Genomic DNA, 22453 nt, shown 5'->3' with positions numbered 1-22453 from the left:
CTTAACCACAACATCAAACTTGCCCTCGGTGTCTGCCTTTGTAGAGGGCTCCTTTCCGGTTGCCGATGATTTGGAGGGAAGCCAGAATGCATATTCCTAAACAGGGCTGGCCCTAGACTGTCTGGCACCCTAGGCAAGACTAACTTCTGGCGCCCTACCTACACTGATAACATTACTGTGTCACTTGGGAGGCATCCAATTCAGCACCTCCAGAAGGCCAGTGCCCTAGGCAATCGCCTAGTTTGCCTAGTGGCAGGGCCAGCCCTGGGATTCCTAAATAAACATAAGTGCACTCTTTGCTTATAAGTATTGGCCTTTTATGTCTTCTAATATGACGAAAAGAGCCCAGTGGCGCAGAGTGGTAAAGCCGCAGTACCGCAGTTGGAGCCCTCTGCTCATGACCTGAGTTCGATCCCAGTGGAAGCTGGTTCAAGTAGCCAGCTCCAGGTCGACTCAGCCTTCCATCCTTCCAAGGTCGGTAAAATAAGTATTCAGCTGAGGGGGAAGTGTAAACTGGGGAAGGCAATGGCAGACCACCCCGTAAAAAAAAAGTCTGCCATGAAAATGTTGTGAAAGCAACGTCACCCCAGAGTTAAAAATGACTGGTGGTTGCACAGGGGACTACCTTTTTAATATGATGAATATTAAAATTACTATTTCTTTGCATATTTTTTGTGTAATGGTTTTGTACTCTAATAAATTAGAGTTGCTTTTATACAGTTCTCTCTCTCTCTCTGTGAAACTATATGGTCCCTGCCAGTTTCATCTCTCTCCCTTATTGAGCAGGGAGGGGTTGGGAGCAGTGTTCCCTCTAGGCTGAGTTAGCGTGAGCTAGCTCACACATTTGTTTTAGCTTGGAAAAAATGGCCCCAGAGCAGAATAATTTATGCAGTAGGTCAAAACTTGAATACCAGTAGCTCACAAAATAGAATTTTTGCTCACAAGACTCTGCAGCTTAGAGGCAACATTGGTTGGGAGTCCTGCACTCCTATTTCCCTCAACACTTTTCACCTTATATAATTCTATAGCCTTCCCCTTATGGAGGAAGAAGAATACTTAATTTTGGGGTCATCCCTCATACTAACGTTGTTAACGAAGTTGGAGTTCAGGGGCACCATTAAAACCAATACAACCCCCCCCCCCAACTACTTGTTTAAATGCGCCTTGAAAAAACGTGGGTTGGTCTTAAAGGTAGGTGCTCCTGGACTTGAACTTTGTTCTGGCGCTTCAGACCCACTCAGCTGCCCGCCTGAAACGACCGTGCTTAGAAACGAATAACGTTCCTCTCCCGCCACCCGCCTGAAGGGAACAAAACCGGTTCCCTTCCTCCCGCCACCCGCCTGAAGGGAACAAAACCGGTTCCCTTCCCGCCTCCAAGCCACCCCGCAATTTATAGGGCGCGACGACGCCGGTTCTCCCGGCGCCTCAGGCAAAGAGATGGGGCGGTGACGTCACGCGGGGCGGGGCTTGTGGCGAGGCCCCTCCCACGGCCAACCGCACACCGCCCCCTTCCCGCCTCAGCCGAGTGATCGGCAAAACAACCTTTTCTCCTCAGCCGCACGGAGGATGGCGCCGGCTTCGCTCCTCTTTCTCTGCCCGTTTTTTCTGTTCTGTATCGCCTCAGCCGGGCCAGGCTGGGCGGCCGTGGTGGACGCGGGAGACGCTGCCGCTCGAGAGGCGGCGCGTTTCGCCTTGGCCGAAGCCGCTCAGACGGGTCGCCTCTGGACGCTGAGAGAAGCCAAGACCCAGGTCGGAAGGGGCAGGAGGGGAGGGGTACGGAAAGCGAGGTGGTGGTGACGTCACGTAGAGGGGGCAGTCCTGTGAGTGAGGGGATGGTGGGGGGAGAGGAAATGGCGGCTGGGGTCATTGCGCAGCTTGGGGGTACTTCTGGGGTGGAGGAGGCTGGCTGGGGGTGGTGCATGCAGTGGGGGGGGGAAGGAAGGGAATTGATTTGTACAGGGGTCATTTTGTAGAAAAATATGTGGTGGAGCTCATTAGCATAACTCATTAGCATATGCCCTCCCACCAGCCAAAAGCAACCTGATGCAAGAAAGGAGAGCCCCAGATGAGCAAGGCCTGTTTGGGCTGGCTAGAGATCCAACCCGCCCAAGGAGGCCTCGCTCACCTGGGGCTATCCTGGGCTGCCCTCTCCTGTCAAAAGGCCAACAAGCCACCTGCCCCCCAGAACCACATAAGAAGTGGAGAAAGGGTGATGTGGGCTTCTCCAGGGGTTCATGAGGGCTGTTGGGGGTGTGGCAAAGCTCCTGGTGGCTGGCTGCCTACTCTCCTAATCCAGGGATTGTTATGCGGCTGCACCTACTATTCAAGGGAGGAAGTAGGTGGGAAGGAAGAGGGGGAACCCTCAGAAAGGTTCAGGAGCTGTGCTCCTGTGAGCTCCTGCTGAATCTGAGGCCTGGATTTGTACAGGAATTAAGCCCCCTCTCCTGGAGAGATAAACTTATGGAGATTTGGGGATGGAGCCTGAGGAGCAGAGACGTCAATGGGCTTCAGTGCTGTGGAGTCCATCCTTCGAAGCATTCCATTTTCTCCAGGAGGACTGATCTTTGTAGTCAGGACAGTACTCCCTCTAAGCTGTGGAGTCTTGTGAGCAAAAATTCTACTTCATGAGCTACTGGAATTAAAGTTAGAAGCTACTGAATAAATCAGTTTGCTCTGGGACCATTTTTTCTGAGCTAAGACTAAAATGGCTGAAAGCTGGATGCTAAAGAACTATGTGCTAGCTCACACTGACTCAGCTTAGAGGGACCACTGGTCTGGAGATGAGTTCTAATTCTGGGGGGATCCACAGGTCCCACCTGGAAGTTGGCTTCCTTAGATGAACTGGAACCCTCAAGGAGAGTGGCAAACCAAGGGTTAAGACAGTAGTGAAAAGACATCATGTCTATCTCTGCTTAATATTTATAGTGTATTATAATCTCCTGGTCATTCAGGACCCAAGGTGAATAACTGACTTATTAACCGTATTCAAATAACTAGTATAGAAGCAGTGTTATTTTACAGAATTAAGCGTTTTGTGCAGTACAGGTAATTTGGATGGTTGTAACTTTGCCTGGAAGAGGGAAGGCTGATGTTACTTTTGGGGGGGGGGGGGATATAGGGAAAGGTATGCAGAAAAAGTTGTGTGGGAAATGTGAGGGGAAAAGGAAAGATAGACTAACTTGCAGTACAGCAAATAAAGATGGGTATGGCTTTGTGAGAAGGTATGACCTCTGTGCTTATTGCTGCAGGGAGGGAAGAGCCCTTTTCCCTTGACCTAGATGGACTCTCTCTCCCGCTCTCTCTTCTACACTCTGTTTTGTGTTTTGTTACACCCACTTGTTTTTGTGCAGTGTTACGTGTATAATCTGCTTAATCTGAAGCAGCTGTAGGTAGATTCCATCAAAACAGAGTAATTTAAAAGGAGTACTGAAAATTGAACCTTTCAAGAGGCTTCCTGTCTCCAATTGGCTTCTCAGCAGCTAGATAGCAACTAAATAGGTTTGAGGTTGGCCTTCAAATAATAAACCCCACGGTGTGATTGCGGTGGTGTAAATTCACCCACAACTATTTGTGCAAGAAAACTAGGTCAGTGACTCAGAGACGAACCAGAAGCATTGTCTAGGCTGGCAGACAACAGGAAAATCAGGGCAAGATCCCTAGCTGGTACTTTGTCTGCTCTTTAATACAAAATTATATTATCGATAGGATCTAGTTTTCTGTACCCAATAACTTGAAATGTTGTACATTTCTCTTGTCATATTACTAAATTTCTCAGTCTGAGAGATTGACTCTGCAGGAGTTCTTGCCAAGCTTCTATGTAATTGCCAACTGCTGTGCCAGGTTGTTTCTTTGGCCTTTCTAGAGAACCTCCCCACCTCCCAGATTGATCAAAATGGATAGCCATGTTAATCTGTCTATAACAGTAGAAAAGAGCAAGAGTCTGGTAGCACCTTAAAAACTAACAAAAACTTGTAGCAGGGTATGAGCGTTCATGAGTCAATGCTCACTTCTGGTGCAGCTAGAATGAGTCCATCTGTCTTTGTATTTTGGAGAGTGGAGTGATTTTAGCAGGTGAGTGACAATAGCAGGTATAATTAGATTAGGTGCGATGGGTAATGAGACAGTAAACCCAATCTCAGTTCAATCTAAGAGGATGCATTGTCTCAAGCTTCATTATCAATTGCAATTCAGCAGTCTCTCTTATCTCCCTTTGAAATTCCTTTATAAGGAAACTACTATTGAATTTCTTGAAAGATTAAAATGTTCCCCTACTGGTGTTTGAATGTAGCTGCAGAGAAGCCAATTGGAGACAGGAAGCCTCTTGAAAGGTTCAATTTTCAGTACTCCTTTTAAATTACTCTGTTTTGATTGCTCTTCCACCTTCTACATTGGACAAACAGGTCAGTCCCTGTGACAAAGAATAAATTGACATGTTTGACGTTATGAGGCCACAAAGGAATTTCAAAAGGAGATTAGAAAGAGACTGCTGTAATTGCTCCCCAAGAATTCCACTTTCCTTTGGAATTCATCAAGGAAACTAGGCAGCAGGAAACAGAATTGTAGTGACCTCTTTTCTATCTTTAAATTTTCAAGAATCAAGCGTGACAGGCATTAAAAATAAGGTAATACCCTCCTTTTGCCACTAGCAAATATTTTCTAGTGTCATATGGGTTGAGTTTCTGGAATTTGCTTTCTTTTTATAGTGAGAGCTCACAGCTATGAGCCTTAACTTGAAATTCAGGGAAGGTATACTGTAAGTAAAACATCCTCACATCCTGGTCAATCCCATTTCTTTTTGGCCTCAGTACCTGCCACTTTCAAACAATACACAAGGACACTCCCAGCTTCTTCCAACTGCTACCAGACCTGTCCAGCTTCCTGCAGGCAACATCACCTGGCAACTTCCCAAGCTTTTGTTTGAGAGCTCTTTCCCTTTTCTAGGTCGTGAATGGCATCAAATACTACCTGGATGTGACCCTGCTGAAGAGTCTGTGCACTGGGACTCAGGCTGAGGCTCAAGATGCTTCTGGTTGCATCACTCCAGGAAAGCTTGAACAAATTGTAAGGACCAAGATTCTGCTCAGGCTTTTCGGCTCTGATTTCCATTTGTAGGTTTTTGCAAGGGGTTAAAGCCTCTGACTTGATGGGCATCTGGAGTCCTCTGATTGGTGCCTAGGGGCCAGGTAGTTGTACTGATGACTTTGAAGCAGGGTTTTTTTGTAGAAAAAGCCCAGCAGGAACTAATAGGCCACATCCCCTGACATCGCTATTGTTTCACACAGGGCTTTTTTGTAGAAAAAGCCCATTGGTAACCTATTTGCGTGTTAGGCCACCCCCCCTGATGCCAAGCCCACTGGAACTGCATTCCTGCTCAAAAAAAGCTCTGCTTTCAATATATATCAGTTCAGCTAAGAGTAGTTTAGAAAACATCGGGTTTGAATGGTTAGGTAAGAACATAAGAATAGCCCTGCTGGATCACACCAGTAGTGCATCTCATCCAGCATTCTGTCTCACATAACGGCAACCCAGTTCCTCTGGACAGCAAATAACAGGGCATAGTGGCCAAGACGTTCCCCTGGTGTTGCCTCTTGGTTCTGGTATTCAGAGGTTTAGTGCCTCTGAATGTGGAAGTTCCCCTCAGACATCGTGGCTGGTAGCTGATAGACCTCTCCTCCATGAATCTATATAATCCCTTTTTAAAGCTGTTTATTCCTGTGGCCATCACTACATCCTCTGGCAGTGAATTCCACATTTTAATCACACTCTGTGATTAAATACCTCGGTTGGTTGAACTAAGAACCAGATGCAGCCACTTCAAGGTGTAAATTAGAGGATAGATGTAGTGTAGTGATGAGAGTATTGTGCAAGAGCTTGGGAGACCCAAGTGAAAATCCCTGTTCATTTTATTGGGTGACCTTGGACCAGTCAATGTTCCTCAGCTTTGCTACTTCACAGGGTTGTTGTTGTAAAGGTAAAATGTGGGAATGTGCTTGCTACCCTGAGCTCCTTGGAAGAAGGGAAGAATTAAAAAAAAGAGATAATTCCCTTGTTTAAGAATTTAAAAAATTTGGAAATGCTGATGGAATTTGCTCCTTGTTATATTTCTGCTTCCTTTCTGATATGCAAATACCTTGGTTGTGTGTAAACCACATGCTGTGAACACAAATCTTCAGGCTGCTTTTCCTTCTAAAGCACCAGAAAGCCCTGAAACGAGACTTGCGCTAGCTGACAATTCTGTAGTCCAGGTTATGGGAGAGGAGGGAAAACCATTTAAACGCTTTTTGAACCACAACAGATGCTGCCGCTAGCTGGTACTTCCAGTTTCCATTAATTTCTCTTATTGCAATCTAAGCAGAGACTGTTTTGAAGCACGTTGGGATCTGTCATCCTTGAGATGAGTAGATAGGATCATCCTGCAGATGGGTAGCAGAACATTCATCCTTTGGGGCATCTGGAATGGGCTGTGAACTCCTTCCTCCAGTCTTATCACTGCTACAGATCCCAAAGCAAGGTCTCCATGTTAAGTAGAGGGGCAGTGTGGCATCTCTGCCACCTTCACAGGCTCCCAGATAAACTGTAACTATCAGATCTGTCCCCCAGATATCCAGAAAGCAGCTATGCTACCTGCTCCCACTATGTCTCCCTGAGAATTACAAAGAGGAAATTGTATTGGAACAAGCCACAGTGTGTTCTGTAAAGCAAGCACACGGGGCCCTAGGGGTAATCAAGATCAAGCAAAGGAAATCCCCAGTAAATAGTACATAAGTCTTCACTAACGCTTTACCATGAAATAGTATATAGCAATATCAAACAGACACCTCTCGTACAATATCAAAACACACAGTAAGCAAAGAACTTTCAAGAGTACAATTAGAAATTACACATAACAAGATTCATGCAAAACATACTCCCAAATCCATACTTCCTTGAATCAAAATTGCTCTCCAAAATTCTGTTACAAATTCTCCAGGTAGCTACATAGAAAAGTCTCTGATGGTGCTGCTCATGGAGATAGAAATATCTATTAAGCTGACCGGTAATCATTGCAAAAGGTCTGGTTTTGGAATTCTGAGCCACATCTGAGCTGCACATGGAGCAATACCCTCTTAATGTATCATTTTAATCATAGAGGAGAAACCCTCTGCTGAGAAAGACATAGGATGATGGCCATTGAAAAATAACTTGAGGCCTGGGTGCTCCACTCTTTAGGAATTTTTTTCTCCTCTGTATTTAAAATGATACATTAAGAGGATATTGCTCCATGAGAAAAGCTCAACTGTGGCTCAAGATTCCAAAACCGGACCGTTTGCATCAGTTACCAGTCAGCTGAATGGATATTTTTATCTCCATGAGTAGCACCTTCAGAGACTTTTCTATGTAGCTACCTGGATAATTTGTAACAGAATTTTGGAAAGCAGTTTTGACTCACAGGAGTATGGATTTGGGAGTATGTTTTGTATGAACCTTGTTGCGTGTAATTTCTAATTGTACTCTTGAAAGTTCTTTGCTTACTGTGTATTTTGATATTGAATGTGAGGTGTCTGTTGGATATTACTATATACTACATGGTAAAGAATTAGTGAAGACTGTTATGTCCTATTTACTGGGGGCTTCTTTTGCTTGACAGTGTGTTCTGTGCCTCCCCCTGAGAAGACATAGTGTGCAACCATTCATGGAAATAAACTTTGCTTTTAATATCCATTTCTTCTTAAGACTCACATTTTAATTTGCAAGACCACAGTCTCCATTTAGTATCCACTCACTGGAGACCCAAGTCCTAGTTAGTTTCCTCATGTGTTATCTTGTGACAGGGTGTTCGCCAAATTCCTTTGCATGAACTTCCCTCAAACAGGGACAGCTCAGCTGCTTGTGGTCAGCTGATAGCCCTGCACAGCTCAGAGGGAGAATTAGAAGTACTGGAAGGCAAAGATTCCCCACACACACACACACCGCCGCCCTGCCAGACTCCACTCTTTTCCAGGAGCTCCTAACCTTCCATAGCCGCTTCTCCCCAACCCAATAGAGATCCCCTTTGCTCTTTCAGAATAGGTGTCAAGCCAAGATTTCTGATTTCCAGCCTTGCCCCAGTCTACTAGGCACCTCACCACTGCCTGCTTTCTGTGCTTCCCATGCACTCATGACTCTTCTTTGTTCTCTCCCCCCTTGAGGCATGTTACTTTGAGGTTTGGAGTCAACCCTGGATGAACAAGAAGAAACTGGTGAAGCAAGAGTGCCATCCTGCCGGTATGTCAGGTCCAGGCAGCTTGTCTGGAATATAAATATAGCAAAGAATGCTAAGGTCAAAACCTCTCTTACCTTTATGTTGTGCGATAAAACAGAAGCTTCCTGGCCCCAAAAGAATGTTGGCTTTAAAGCAGAAGGGGCAGAGCAAAGCTTGCAGAGCAGAAGTTTGTCACCTCCCCCTTATATCTGCAGCCTGCTGAGCATCTTGAAGTTTGGGGGGATCCTCATGTTCAAGGTGTGGGGGGGGGGAGTAGAGAGCTGCCATGGCGCTTGAGTTGCTACCTGCCCACTGGACCCATCCCCATGTAAACAGGCAGCATCTAGAATGGTTGAGAGAAGATTTGAACAAAAAATCCCAGCTCTGAGTATATGCTAATGGATCTGAACTTAGCAGTTCCGAAAGAGACCTTGGAATGGTAGTGCAGCTCCACAGCCATGTCAACTCAATGTGCCACAGCAGTGAAGAAAGGCAAATTCTGTGCTTATGAGGAAAGGGTGGTGTGGCCACATTTGGAACACTATGTGCAGTTCTGATAATTGTATCTCAAAAAGGATATTGCAGAGCTGGAGAAAGTACAGAAGAGGGCAACCAAGGTGATTAGCAAGTTGGTGCATCTTTCCTATTAGAAGAGTCTGAAGAGTTTGGGACTTTTCAGTTTAGAAAATAAATTACTAAAAGTTGTGTGCATGATAAAATGATAAAATTATGCTTGGGGTAGAGAGTGGAACTTTTTCTCCCTCTCCTAAAATAGTAGAACTCAAGGGCATCCAATGAAGTTGATGGATGATCAGGATAGAAAAAGGGAAATGCTTCCTTATCTAACAAGGGTTTAAAATGTAGAATTTGCTACCAGAGGATGTAGTGATGGCCCCAGCTTTAAAAGGGTTAAGATTAATGGGAGTTAGGTTAATGGGTTAGATTAAAGGGGTTTAGATTAATGGAGAATAGGTCAGTTAGCATCTACTAGTGACTACCATGGTGACTAAAGGGAAACTCCACAGTCAGAAGCGGTAAACCTCGGAATACCTGTACCAGGAGGCAACACCAGGGGAAGTCCTTTGGCTTCTAGCTGCACCCTATTCATTGGCCCCTGGATAACTAGCTGGCCACTCTGTGAGATAGAATGTTGGACTAGATAGACTAGATTGGTCTGATCCAGCAACACTCTTCTTAAGTTGTTGTGATACTTTTATTGGCCTCTTGTGCAAATTGGATTGCAAGTTTGTAAGCTGGAGTCTCATAATTGCAAAGTATTTTCAGAACCACTTTTGAATGCAGTTACACAAGCTGCAAGACTTGTCTTTGAATATCTGAGAAGCTTTCTCCAGCAACTTCACCATTAGCATCTGCAGCCAGCAACCTCCAAAGTTTTAGGTTAATGTAATTGATGAAATAAGAGCCCCATGGCGCAGAGTGGTAAAGCTGCAGTACTGCAGTCGGAGCCCTCTGGTCACGACCTGAGTTCGATCCCAGCGGAAGCTGGTTCAGGTAGCCAGCTCCAGGTTGACTCAGCCTTCCATCCTTCCGAAGTCGGTAAAATGAGTACCCTGCTTGCTGTGGGGAAAGTGTAGATGACTGGGGAAGGCAATAGCAAACCACGCCGTAAAAAGTCTGCCGTGAAAATGTTGTGAAAGCAACGGCACCCCAGAGTCGAAAACGACTGGTACTTGCACAGGGAACCACCTTTACCTTTACCTTTTTAATTGACGAAATGGGAAATCACATTTTAATATTTTTTTTCAAAGAAATTAGAATTTTGATGAATTACAGTCCCAGTGGTTGTAAGTGATTAATTGGATTCAGTTTATTCAAATTCAGATCTCTTTTGTGATTGTATTTCATTTCTGGTATGATATTTGAGTGCTGAGAACTGAAATAAAACCTTCAATTAAAAAAAAAAAAGATCTGGGACTTTGCCACCTCTCCCCAGTTAAGAGTGATTTGAGAAAGGGACGGAGCTAGGAAGAGTCTTGTATGGTGAAAAGCTATGGTGGGTTTGACCATAGAAACAGTCAGTTGGTGTACCTGGCCCCCACTTCTTTGACTGATGCATGAATTAATCTTGGGCCATCGGGACTTGACAGGAATAACTGCATGCAGATTGTCAGCTAGAAAGTTCCTTCTGCATATCAGATCTAGACAGGCCTTGGTAAGGAGGTATATTGGTGGATGTCAGAGAATGCCATTGGAGCATAAAGGGTTGAGGTGTTAACTGATGGCTTCCTGGACTTTGTTAGTGAAGCAGCTGCTAGTACTGAAAATGTTGCTCTTGATCTCCCTACAGAACCATCTGAGGTAGTCCAGATGGTAAAGCTGGAACAATGGGAAGTGTTTCATCCCAAAGCACCTGCACTGGAAGCGGAGGAACCATTCCAGGATAAGAGGTCTTTGCAGGTGGGTGGTGGTCTTCCTTTCTGAAGTTAGGGTGCAAACCTGTGGTAGAATTCAGCAGGCCCCAGAATCCTTGCTTGTTAATCTGCATCCTTCCTGCTTGCCTTCGTATTCCTTGCTTGTGGAAGCATCTGGCTGATTGCTGTGTAAAGTGGGATACTGGACTAGATGGACCTGTGGTTCGATGATGTGAGACTCATATTGTGATGTCATTGTTGGTTGCTGCTTTGGGCTTGCACTGAGATCGTGAGCTAATCATTTTTATAACTTTGCAAAGTTCTCTATTTTGCATGTGAGCCAAAAACGCTTCTTTGCAACCTCTGCAAATAACTGCTTCTTGATGATAATCATGTGGCTTAACATAACATCATCTTATCAAGATTAACTGCTGTTTCTCCTTCCTATTGATGGTTGTTTACCAAAATGGATCAATTTTTTGTGATGCTTCTACTGTATTTAATTTGCCCAGTTGCTGGTGATTCTAAATGCCAAGCATGCCTTTCTTGGTTATCTCTCATCTTTTCTCAGTATGATTTATCTCCTCCTTCAGGGATCAGCCTCTTCCTTAGCAGAAGTGGGGGCACTTTTGTTCATAGCCTATATACTTGATTTCCCCAGAGCCTGTAGAAAATTGCATACAGCAATGTAAGCCAGCTTTATGTAGGAGCTACTGGATTGTTGCCATTTCTGTACAATTTTGTCATTTGCTTACAACTTGGCAGCTTCTCATTTCTGCATTTTGAACTTTCCTAGAATGCCTCCATCCGACTGGTTTCCCTCTTCAAGGACTTCCTGACCACCTACAGGAAGAGCTACAAGAACCAAAGAGGTAAATAAGATAAGGAAACACATAATAATTGATAAGGAGGCTGCTAGGAGAACCAAAGGCCTGCCCCTTTTTCCGAAACTGCTTTCTCTTAGGCGATCTCAAATCCATGGAAGCGTTATAAAAGTGCTTGAGGTCAGACCTGTTTCTTTAGTTTGAAGAACAGGGGAATTTTGTTTTCTTCTACTCCCTGGCAGTATTTTCACTCGCTTTAACTTGCTATGCCCCATGACCCATACAACCCCAACTCCAGTGCTGAAGAGACAAATAATGCGGAAGCATCCTGCATGCATTAGAACATGATAAATGTTAATAATTGTAACTGTTTCCAACTGTTCCCATTGGGTTTCTTCATTGCAGAAACGGAAAGGCGCTTCCAAATCTTTGCTGAGAACCTGAAGAAGGCCCAGGTCATTCAAGAGCTGGATCAGGGCACAGCAGAATACGGAGTCACCAAATTTAGTGACTTGACAGGTAGATGAGAATAAAGAGAAGACTTGGCTTCCTTTTTTTTTTTTGGTATGCACTCTTCAGCAGGCAGATTGTATTCTTCTGCTAGTAGAAGCTGTCCCATAGCCTCCCTAATGACCAACAAGACACCTTTGTGTGGATTCTTGTCTAAGTGGGATGAGGAAGAAGAACAACAGCATGCCACTGAAGTGCAACAGACTCATTGCAAACCCATCCATAGGATGTTCCAGCCAAGAGACAAGCAGAGATGGTTTGCCATTTCTTTCCTCTGTGGCAATCCCGTCTTCCTTGGTGGCCGCCTATCCAAGTGCAACGATGTCTGACCCTCCTTAGATCTGAATCTCTGAGGAGTCAAGGCTAAGCTGGGCTATTCGGTTTGTTAAGGGGGCCAGTGTGTTGTAAAACCCAGCTCAATTATTTGGCAGTTCAGAAATTCTGAATAAGATAACTTTCTTATCTCATTGCAGTCAATAAAGAGACGCCACAAACTTGTATGACCTGTTGTCTGCTTGAAAGCAGTCAGACAGATGGGGAGGGACGGTGGCTCAGTGGCAGAGCATCTGCTTGGGAAGCAGAAGGTCCCAGGTTCAATCCTCGGCATCTCCACTAAAAAGGGGTCCAGGCAAGTAGGTGTGAAAAACCTCAGCTTGAGACCCTGGAGAGCTGCTGCCAGTCTGAGTAGACAATACTGATTTTGATGGACCGGGGGTTTGATTCAGTAGAAGGCAGCTTCATATGACTGTTAAAAGTTAGTAAAAAGTGCTGTAGAAGGAAAAACAACTTCAAAAATTTAGGGAGAAAGCAGGGCTGAAAAGAAGAGATTTCTCTTAGCTGATAGAGTTTTTCACTTGTTCCCTACAGAGAAGGCCTGTAGCTCTGTGGTGTAGAGCACACATTTGAATTAGGGATTTTCCAATCACATGTTAGACAATTACAGGTTGGCTGGACTAGGAAAACGACCCTTATTGAGAATCTGTTCAAGCAGAAATTGCCAAGGTAGATGGATCAGTGTTCCCAGTTCAGAAATAAGATTGCTTCCAGTGTATAGTAATTCCTGGCAACTCTTTTAATTGAAAACAGAAATTGCACAGTCTGAACTGCACAGTGAAAACTTCCAGAGCAGCCAATCAGCATCAAAATACAATGGACATCCCAGGGCTTTAGCAGTTTGGCAGGCTTTATGTTCATCCGTCCTCCATATTCAGAGGACAAAACTCGCACCCCTTTTGTTTTTGCACAGTCGAGAACTGAACAGCTTTGTCAGCTTGTTGGAGCTAGATGATTTGGTGGAGGGATGCTTTTGTAAAGCCTGATGTTCAAAAGCTGAAAGCTCTGTTCTGTATCTAGTCCACAGTGTACATTTTTCTGTCCCTTTCTAGAGGAGGAGTTCCGTACCACCTACTTGAACCCATTACTGACCAAGATGTCACGCCGTCCAATGAAACTGGCCAGTATCCCCTATGACACAGCTCCAAGCGCGTGGGACTGGAGGGATCATGGGGCTGTCACAGATGTGAAGAACCAGGTCTGTGTCCCTTTTTCCCCACTGCAGGGGGTGTGTGGAAAGGCAGTGTCTGAGTTTTGAGTCTCTGCAGTGGAAAGCAGTTTGGTAACTACACAGCCAGCAGTAAGCCTCTGTTTGATGATAACGGTGCATGGGTTTCTCATGCAGGGTAATGGAAACATCAATAACTTACGAGCAGCATCTGCAGAAATTTCTCCTGCATGTGAAACTATCTAATCTCAGTCTTCAATGGCCAATAGACAACAATTCCAGCTAGCTAATTACAGATCACCTCACCCAAACAGCAATTGCCCAGTTTTCCCAGCATAAAGTTAATTGAAAGCAAAAGAGCTAGGCAAACAAAACAAGACTCCACCTGGATTGTCCAGGAGAACAGGATGGCTACCATATCTAGGTGAAGGAGTTGCACAGCTGCAGGGAAAAGCCTCTGTAATCTTTTGTTAAGAAAGCCACAGTTGGGAAGAGGTGATCGTGAGAGATTCCAGGCCTTAACGTTTTAAGGCTTGAAGGTTTTGAGGCTGCCTCACAGCCTTGTCACACAAACATCCTTCTCTCTGAGGTCAAGGTAAAACTGTGTAGAATCACTTCCTTCTCCTCTTCTCCTTTCATGACTGCAGGGCGACTGCGGATCCTGTTGGGCCTTCTCAGTGACAGGCAACGTGGAAGGCCAGTGGTTCCTACACAAAGGTTCCCTGGTTTCTCTCTCTGAGCAAGGTAGGCAACTTGGGAAGCCTGGACCATTGCCTGGGCTACAGAGCAACATAATGGTCATTTGGAGGTGGCATTTGCCTTGGCTTGAAAACATGTCTTCTGGCCCAAGATGGACCTTCTTGTTGGAGGTTCTGGTGGCTGAGCCATCCCACACCAGGTCCATTAGCTGGTGTGGCCCCTGCTGTGTGGTCTCAGTGATGGTTGGGGAGGGAAAAACTAATGAGATCTGCATGGGGCCATCCCTCACCGAGGAGCTCATCAGGAAATATCTGGAGGTCATGACTAGTTGAGATTTCTTCCATGCTCTGCACAGCCTGAAGCCAAGTTAGACATGGGAGAGGGGAATGGGTTGATTCCCAGGAGGAAGAATAGTAAGGCCTGCCTTTGGCTTCAATTTTGGACTGGGCTGATAAACCACTGTTCTCTTTCCAAAGAGCTTGTGGACTGCGATTCTCTAGACGAAGCTTGTGGTGGAGGGTTGCCGTCCAATGCTTATGAGGCCATTGAGAGACTGGGTAAGTCTGGTTGCAGTTAAATATCTACCTACAGTGCGTCGTATTCTGTGTGGGAGGTTCTGCTGCTGCTGTTTGCTGGTCATCTGATGTCCAGCCTGGCTTTGCTTTGGGAGATCTTAGGAGGCAATAGTAAGAACATAAGAACATAAGAGAAGCCATGTTGGATCAGGCCAGCGGCCCATCAAGTCCAACACTCTGTGTCACACAGTGGCAAAAAATGTTATATACACACATACACTGTGGCTAATAGCCACTGATGGACCTGTGCTCCATATTTTTATCTAAACCCATCTTGAAGGTGGCTATACTTGTGGCCGCCACCACCTCCTGTGGCAGTGAATTCCACATGTTAATCACCCTTTGGGTGAAGAAGTACTTCCTTTTATCCGTCTTAACCTGTCTGCTCAGCAATTTCATCGAATGCCCACGAGTTCTTGTATTGTGAGAAAGGGAGAAAAGTACTTCTTTCTCTACTTTCTCCATTCCATGCAATAGTGTTGGATGTTTGTTTAGCCCTTTAGACTGGCTCAAAGTTTACCTTTTTAAAACAGTCCGTCTATGAGCTCAAAATGACTAAACTGAGGATATTGTACTTTGGCCACAATCAAAGAAGACAAGAGAATAAAGTTGGAGTCCAGTGGCTCCTTTAAGGCCAACAAAGCTTAATTCTGGGTATAAGCTTTCAGGCCATTGGACTCGAACTTTGTCCTGCTGCTTCAAATTAACATGACTACCCACGTGAGAAGACAAGAGTCATTGGAAAAGGCATTAATGACAGGGGATTTGATGGCAGCAGGAAAAGAGGAAGACCCAACACGAGATGGATTGACTCCATGCCTCCATCCAGGAAGCTGTCGCCCCCAGTTTGCAAGGCTGTTAACGATAGGACTTCTTTAAATTTACGGGAGGACTTTAAAATCTTTGCATAGGATAAAGAATTGATAATGATCATGCTCACAGCAGCTAAATGAGTGATTGCTTCAAAATGGAAGGATAAGGAACATCAAATGCTGCATTTATGGTATCTTGAAATATGGAATTTATTTTAGATAAGGTAACTGATAATGTAGTTAAATCTCAATTTCAAACAGGAAAATTGAACTTATTAGAAAAATGGTTTCCTCTTTTAAGCAATCTTATTACAAATCTACATCGTCAATAGACATTTATTCTTTAATAACAGTACACTGAGTTAACTATATGAATAGCAAGATTTAAGGCTAAATATGCTTAAGCATAGCATATATATATATATATTTATATTGTTTTGTATGTTTTGGCTTGGAACTGCATATTTTTTCTGTTCTCTGCATTTCTAAAAACAATTGTAATTTCATCTTTATGTCAATAAAATCCTTAAAAACTCAAAAAAAATATATAGGACATGCTGGAGGTCATTAATTCATAGTGTCACCACTCAGTTTGGCAGACCTGAGCATGGCAGTAAGACATTCTGAAGGCCATTAATTCATAGGACACCATAAGTCAGAAGTGACTTGACAGCATTAAACACACAGATACCCACATTTATTTTTATTTATTTATTTTAAAATGGGTCAACAACTGGGTGTCTTAAATGCAGTGACATTGGGGACCTCTGGCCTAGCCCATCTTCTTTACCTTACAAAGTAAAAAGTTTGTGCCATTCCTGTCTCCTCCCTTCCACCCAACTTTCAGGGGGCCTAGAAACAGAAGGTGACTACAGCTATGAGGGCTATGCGCAGAAGTGTGGCTTCTCAAAGGACAAGGTGGTCGTTTACATCAATAGCTCTGTGGAGATCTCCCGGGACGAGAATGGTGCGTGCCTTGGACACTTGTGTGGAGGAGGGGCACACTGAACATTGGGCCCCGTGGTATATGGAAAGGGGGCTGGGGGACTGTGGTACTGAATGGGGATGCAGCTGCCAGGGTATCCTCTGGGCCCAGTAGACACCCTTTTTCTAAAGGAATAAAATAGTTTGAGAGAGGCATTTTGTACTGAGATGCATCTTAAGAATTTTTTTTTTGTAAAAGTCAGCAAGCCACCAATGAGAGCAGGCTGGGAAGGTGAGTATGGTGGGGCATGCACACTTCTGCTAATGTCAGGCAGAAAGGTAACACACAATTAATGAATGCAAGCATATCTATGCAAACACAAAGCTGGAAACTTGGAAGAAGCACTAGTGATGAATCTACAATAAATATTTGGAGGGACTGCAGACTCCCGTGCATCCTCTAGGGTTCACCCCCTCCTTTTCCCTTTTCATGTCTGTGCTGCATGCAAACAGCCTTGTGTCTAATCATCTCCCCCATCTCGATCCATTATAGATATTGCTGCCTGGCTGGCAAAGAATGGCCCTATCTCCATCGCGCTGAATGCTTTTGGCATGCAGGTGAGGGATCCCAAGGATGACTGTGCTGTGCTCCTCTGCTGTAAAGAGTATTCAGTGTAGGGCTGCCAGCTCCGGGTTGGGAAATAACTGGAGATTTTGGGGGTGGGGGGCGAGGAAGGGCAGGTTTGGGGAGGGAAGGGGCTTCAGTGCAATATAATGCCATACAATCCACCTTCCAAAGCAGCCCATTTCCTGTCTCAGCTGGAGATCATTTGAGATCCCAAGAAATCTCCAGCTACCACCTGGAGGTTGGTAACACTAATGTTCACCCTTCTGGTGTAGGGGTTGTAAAAGGGCTCTTCTGGGCTCAGCATCAGATGGTGCCTCCAAAATGCTGCTTGTTGTTTTAGCCTCATTCCGCTAATGGAATATATTGTACAAGTTGGCATCCCTTTTGGAGTGGGTGGTACATATAGCTTCAAATTTCTTTGCTCCGCCCCGACTCCCCTGCCAGTTTGGAGACAGTTAGCGAACCTGAGGCCCCGAGCCTGTCCTCGGATTATATACTGGATGGCTTTGACCCCCTCAGTCTGGAGGAAGTTGACAGGATTCTTGTATCTGCTCGCCCAACAACTTGTAAATTAGACCCATGCCCTTCCTGGCTTATTAAATCTTGCAAGGGGGACCTTAGATATCCCGTGCGGGATATCATAAATAGATCCCTAATGGAAGGGCACTTTCCAACGCCACTTAAAGAGGCTGTGGTCCGACCCCTCTTAAAAAAGCCATCTCTAGATCCGGCCCAATTGACACACTATCGGCCGGTTTCAAATTTGCCCTTTCTGGGTAAACTTATTGAGAGGGCAGTGGCGAAGCAGTTACAGACCTTCCTGGATGACACTTCCGTCCTCGACCCATTTCAGTCCGGCTTTCGCCCGGGACACGGGACGGAGACAGTGTTGGTTGCCTTAGTGGATGACCTTCAACGGCATCTGGATCGGGGTGGCTCGGCGGTGATGTTGTTAGACCTGTCGGCGGCGTTCGACACGGTCGACCATCGGCTACTGACGTGCCGCCTCGCCGACGCAGGGATTCAGGGGTTGGCCTTACAGTGGCTTTCCTCTTTCCTGGAAGGTCGGGGACAAAGGGTCGCAATTGGGGGGGAGCTGTCTCGGAGGCGCTCACTTGATTGTGGTGTGCCCCAAGGGGCGGTTCTCTCCCCGATGTTATTTAACATCTACATGCGGCCTCTTGCCCAGATTGCCCGAAGGTATGGGTTGGGGTGTCACCAGTATGCTGATGACACCCAGCTCTATCTGCTGATGGATGGCCAACCTGTCTGCGCCCCGGAAAACCTTGACCAGGCACTACGGGCCGTGGCTGAGTGGCTCAGACTGAGTGGGCTGAAGTTAAATCCTACGAAGACAGAGGTCCTTTGCTTGGGCCGCCGCGGCCCGGGGAGGGGGATCCCCCTGCCGGCTTTTGATGGTGCGCCGCTTATGGCGGCGGACAGGGTCAGGAGCTTGGGGGTGCTATTGGAGCCTTCTTTAAAGATGGAGGCTCAGATAGCAGCCGCTGCCAAGTCCGCATTTTTTCATCTTAGATGGGCAAGGCAGCTGGCCCCCTTTCTGGAGCGCGACGACCTAGCAACGGTGATCCATGCTACGGTCACCTCAAGGTTGGACTACTGCAACGCCCTCTACATGGGGCTGCCCTTGTCTCGGACCCGGAAACTGCAGCTGGTGCAGAATGCCGCGGCCCGGCTGTTATTGGGTCTCCCAAAGAGGGAACACATTCAGCCGGGTCTTCGGACTCTGCACTGGCTTCCAGTGATATACCGAGTCCGGTACAAGGTGCTGGTTATTACCTTTAAAGCCCTATATGGCCTGGGACCTGCCTACCTGAAGGACCGTCTCTCCCCACATGTTCCCCAGAGAGCACTGAGGTCAGGAACACAAAATCTCCTCACTATCCCCGGGCCAAAAGAAGCCCGCCTGAAAGCCACCAGGGAAAGGGCTTTCTCCGTTATGGCCCCCGTATGGTGGAATCAGCTGCCGGAAGAGGTGAGGGCCCTGCGGGACTTAGCGCAGTTCCGCAGGGCCTGTAAGACGACCCTCTTCCGGCTAGCCTATACCTAGCCTACATTTAGCTAGGATAACAACCTGAGGAAACTGGCCAGCCATCTGTTCACAGGAAACTGAATTACTCTGTTTTAATGTTTTAACTGCTTAAATTATTTAATTGTTTTACATTTGAAATTGTTTACTTTTAAGTTTGATTAATTGTTGGAAGCCGCCCTGAGCCATTCATGGGAAGGGCGGGATATAAATCCCAAATAAAATAAATAAATAAATAAATAAATAAAATTCATTTTTTTGCAAATGAGGGGATTCTCCCCCTTCCTTGTCAGGAAGGCAGAGCTGTGTCATGCGGAACACCATAAGGGATTGGATCAGAGGGACCAGGAGCTGTTTGAACTGATGTTATTGCTTGGTTATGTTTTTTTTTAAAGTATCTTATTACTAAAACAAGCAAACTAAAACCTGCAAATGGGAGACATGTGAAGCATGGAGAATATATAACAGAGTACAGTTACCCCTGGATGTCTGTTCTCTTTCCAGTTCTACAGGAAAGGTGTCTCCCATCCCTTCATACTGTTCTGCAACCCCTGGATGATTGACCATGCAGTCCTTCTAGTGGGCTATGGCACACGTAAGTGGCTGCTTGAGTTGGTTTTGCAGGGCAGTAGGGGCAGTCTTGACTCTCAAAAGTTCATACCCCGAAATTCTGGTTGGTCTCTAAGATGCTATGGATCTAATCTTGTTGTTTTGAGTGGGCATGGGTGAGGTTGCTCCCAAATCAGTGAACAGAAAGATCCTGCAGAGAGAGCTCTTGTTCTGCCTGGCTTAGACCAGAAGGTGTCTATGCTTGGCTTTTCACCTGAGTCTTTACAGATAATGGCCCTAGACCACGCAAGGGCCATAGTCAAGCAGAGAATACTAGACACTGAGAGACAGAGTGATTTTGCCAAGGTTTTGAGATTTTATATTCCTCTCTAGAAGAGTTATGTAGTTTTCCCAGTCCCATATCTATCAAATCTGGCAATTCCATCCCATAGAAGAGCCTTTTCTGTGCCCCGATGTGACACTTTTCGCTATAAAAAGGTGCCTATGTCTGAGCATGTTTGTCTGTGTGACACAGGTAAAGTAGAAACTATTGAACATACTCTGCTTGTGTGTAGTCTCTATAAAGAAATACGAACCAAATTTATCCAACCTTTACTGGTGAAATTTATGGGTCTTCCAGACTCTGAATTAAGGAATATACTTACAGATTCTAACTCCCAAGTTACACTTGTTTGCTCCAGATTTTTGGCCACAGCCTTTAGAATTCGCGAAGATTACACAAAGGAGTGATAAAAATGTCCCTTAGGCTTTGCATTCTTCTTCCTTTATTTTCCTTGTATATTATACTAATACTCTAATTGGCTGTGCACTTTCTGTATTTTATGTAAATTCGTTTGTTTTGATCTGTGCTGGCCATGGGCTGTAATAATAATAAACTGGAGCTGGAGAGCTCTTGTTCCACACTTTTCAAAAAACCCCAACATTTTGGTAGTGATCTTCTGGATTTTGGTAGTGATCTTCTGAATTTCCATTTCCATTCCTGAGCAACAGTACAGGATGGGCCACTGACTAGCAGAATTAAGGCCATTCGGAGTCCATCAGTCTCCCCTCCCAAATCTCTGATTCAGGGAGTCTCTGTGTTGTTCTGCTTTGTGACATATTAGCTGGCAAGAGGCTTGCCCATTCCTGATTGTGCTTCTCTGTTTTTGTTTTGTTCTACAGGTGGCCGTCTTCCCTACTGGGCTATTAAGAACAGCTGGGGCAAGGAATGGGGAGAGCAGGCAAGTCTGGGCAGTAGTTCCTTATTCCCAGCCTCAGTGGCCTCCCCTTCCTTGCCACTGCAGTGGGAACTGAGGTGATCCACAAGCAGAAATTGGGGGAAGAGAGGAAAACACACACTTCCTCTCAAGAAGCAATAACTAGGACATAAGAGAAGCCATGTTGGATCAGGTCAATGGCCCATCCAGTCACACAGTGGCCAAAAAAACCAGGTGTCATCAAGAGGTCCATCAGTGTGTCCAGGAGACTAGAAGCCCTTCCACTGTTGCCCCCCCCCAAGCACTAAGAATACAGAGCATCACTGCCCCAGATAGAGAGTTCTAACAATATGCTGTGGCTAATAGCCACTGATGGACTTTTGCTCCATATGTATTCAGTCAAGCCCATGTGGAGAAGGGGAGGAATCCTGTCTGTTTACAGAGAGGTTTTCCTCAGTGGTAGAATACCTCCTTTACTTGCAGAAGTTCCCAGATTCAGTTCTTGGGTTAAAAAGGGTGCTGGGTGGGGTGGGGAATCTTTCTCTGCCAGAGAGATCAGCAATAATGTGATCAACAGCCAGCAACCCATGAAAGGAAATACACACATACAGTAAAATCATAACCACATTATAAACTAAATTTTATGTTCCATGTGTAGTTAACAAGATGATTCAACTGGGTGTTTCCTTCTTAGGCTGAAGCACAAAATTTGGCTGCCTTAAAGATGGTTTCCTTAGAACCATCTGAAAGGAAAAGGGACATCCAAAGCTTGTTGTATCTACCTAGAAAATTGAATGGAATTGGGGTGATGTCTAAAGAATGAATGTCCTTATAAAATGAGCAATATGGATAGCACATGTTTAACTGTTTCCATGACTTTTTTTGAGCAGAAACACAGTTCTGGCTGGCTTGGTGTCAGGGGTGTGTGGCCTAATATGCAAATGAGTTCCTGTTTCAATGCCAGTCAGAGTATTTATTTCCTTTTATTTATACCCCACCCCTCCTTCAAACTGCTTGGGGTGGCTTCCAACATAATACATTAAGATCATATAGAATAAATACAGTTAAACACAATTAAAATCATAACTTATACCATAAAACAGGCACCAAAGCTGTACAGGCTATAGGGGGCGGTAGTGGCCATGTGACATATCAACATAGATGGTTCTTTCTTACATCAGTAGGGAGCTAGATCACTCTTGCCGGTGGCCTCAAGATATTAATCAAAATCCACCCAGAAAAGCTCAGTTTTACAGTCCCTGCGGAACTATAGCGAGTCCCACAGGGCCCTGATCTCCTCCGATATCTAGGTCAATGTCTGTCTTGGTAGAACCCAGCTCTGTAGCTATGTGTTCTAGAACCCCCTTGAGGAAAGGAGGAGCCAGTTCCTAGCCACTGACTTCTGCAGATCAAGATGATAACTTGCAGAATTGTAATGTGTTGAAAAATACTTGCCTCATGCATCACTGGGTGCATGACTGCAGCAGCAGTCTTGTTATGTGCATTTGAGTTGTGTAAGAGGGTCAGACACATTGAAAGTGAAGCGTTTCTCAGTACCACAGAAACTTAGAGCT

At 45.3% G+C, this 22453-nt stretch overlaps 1 protein-coding gene across 1 annotated transcript; it reads left to right on the top strand.

Annotated features, from left to right (window-relative positions):
- The first annotated feature begins 1549 nt into the window (after positions 1–1549).
- Positions 1550–21004, top strand: CTSF (cathepsin F). The gene is made up of 13 exons (XM_060253564.1): positions 1550–1749; positions 4942–5061; positions 8169–8244; positions 10530–10639; positions 11390–11465; positions 11823–11936; positions 13313–13458; positions 14076–14172; positions 14604–14684; positions 16362–16481; positions 16992–17056; positions 19618–19708; positions 20845–21004. The coding sequence occupies exons 1-13, from the start codon at positions 1567–1569 to the stop codon at positions 20979–20981; spliced, it is 1416 nt and encodes a 471-aa protein (XP_060109547.1). The 5' UTR covers positions 1550–1566; the 3' UTR covers positions 20982–21004.
- The last annotated feature ends 1449 nt before the right edge of the window (positions 21005–22453 follow it).

Source organism: Heteronotia binoei, chromosome 1 (assembly GCF_032191835.1).
Source record: "Heteronotia binoei isolate CCM8104 ecotype False Entrance Well chromosome 1, APGP_CSIRO_Hbin_v1, whole genome shotgun sequence".
In the NCBI taxonomy this organism is placed as follows: Eukaryota; Metazoa; Chordata; class Lepidosauria; order Squamata; family Gekkonidae; genus Heteronotia; species Heteronotia binoei.
The sequence above is the reverse complement of the archived record's forward strand: the minus strand, read 5'-3'. Positions and strand labels throughout refer to the sequence as shown.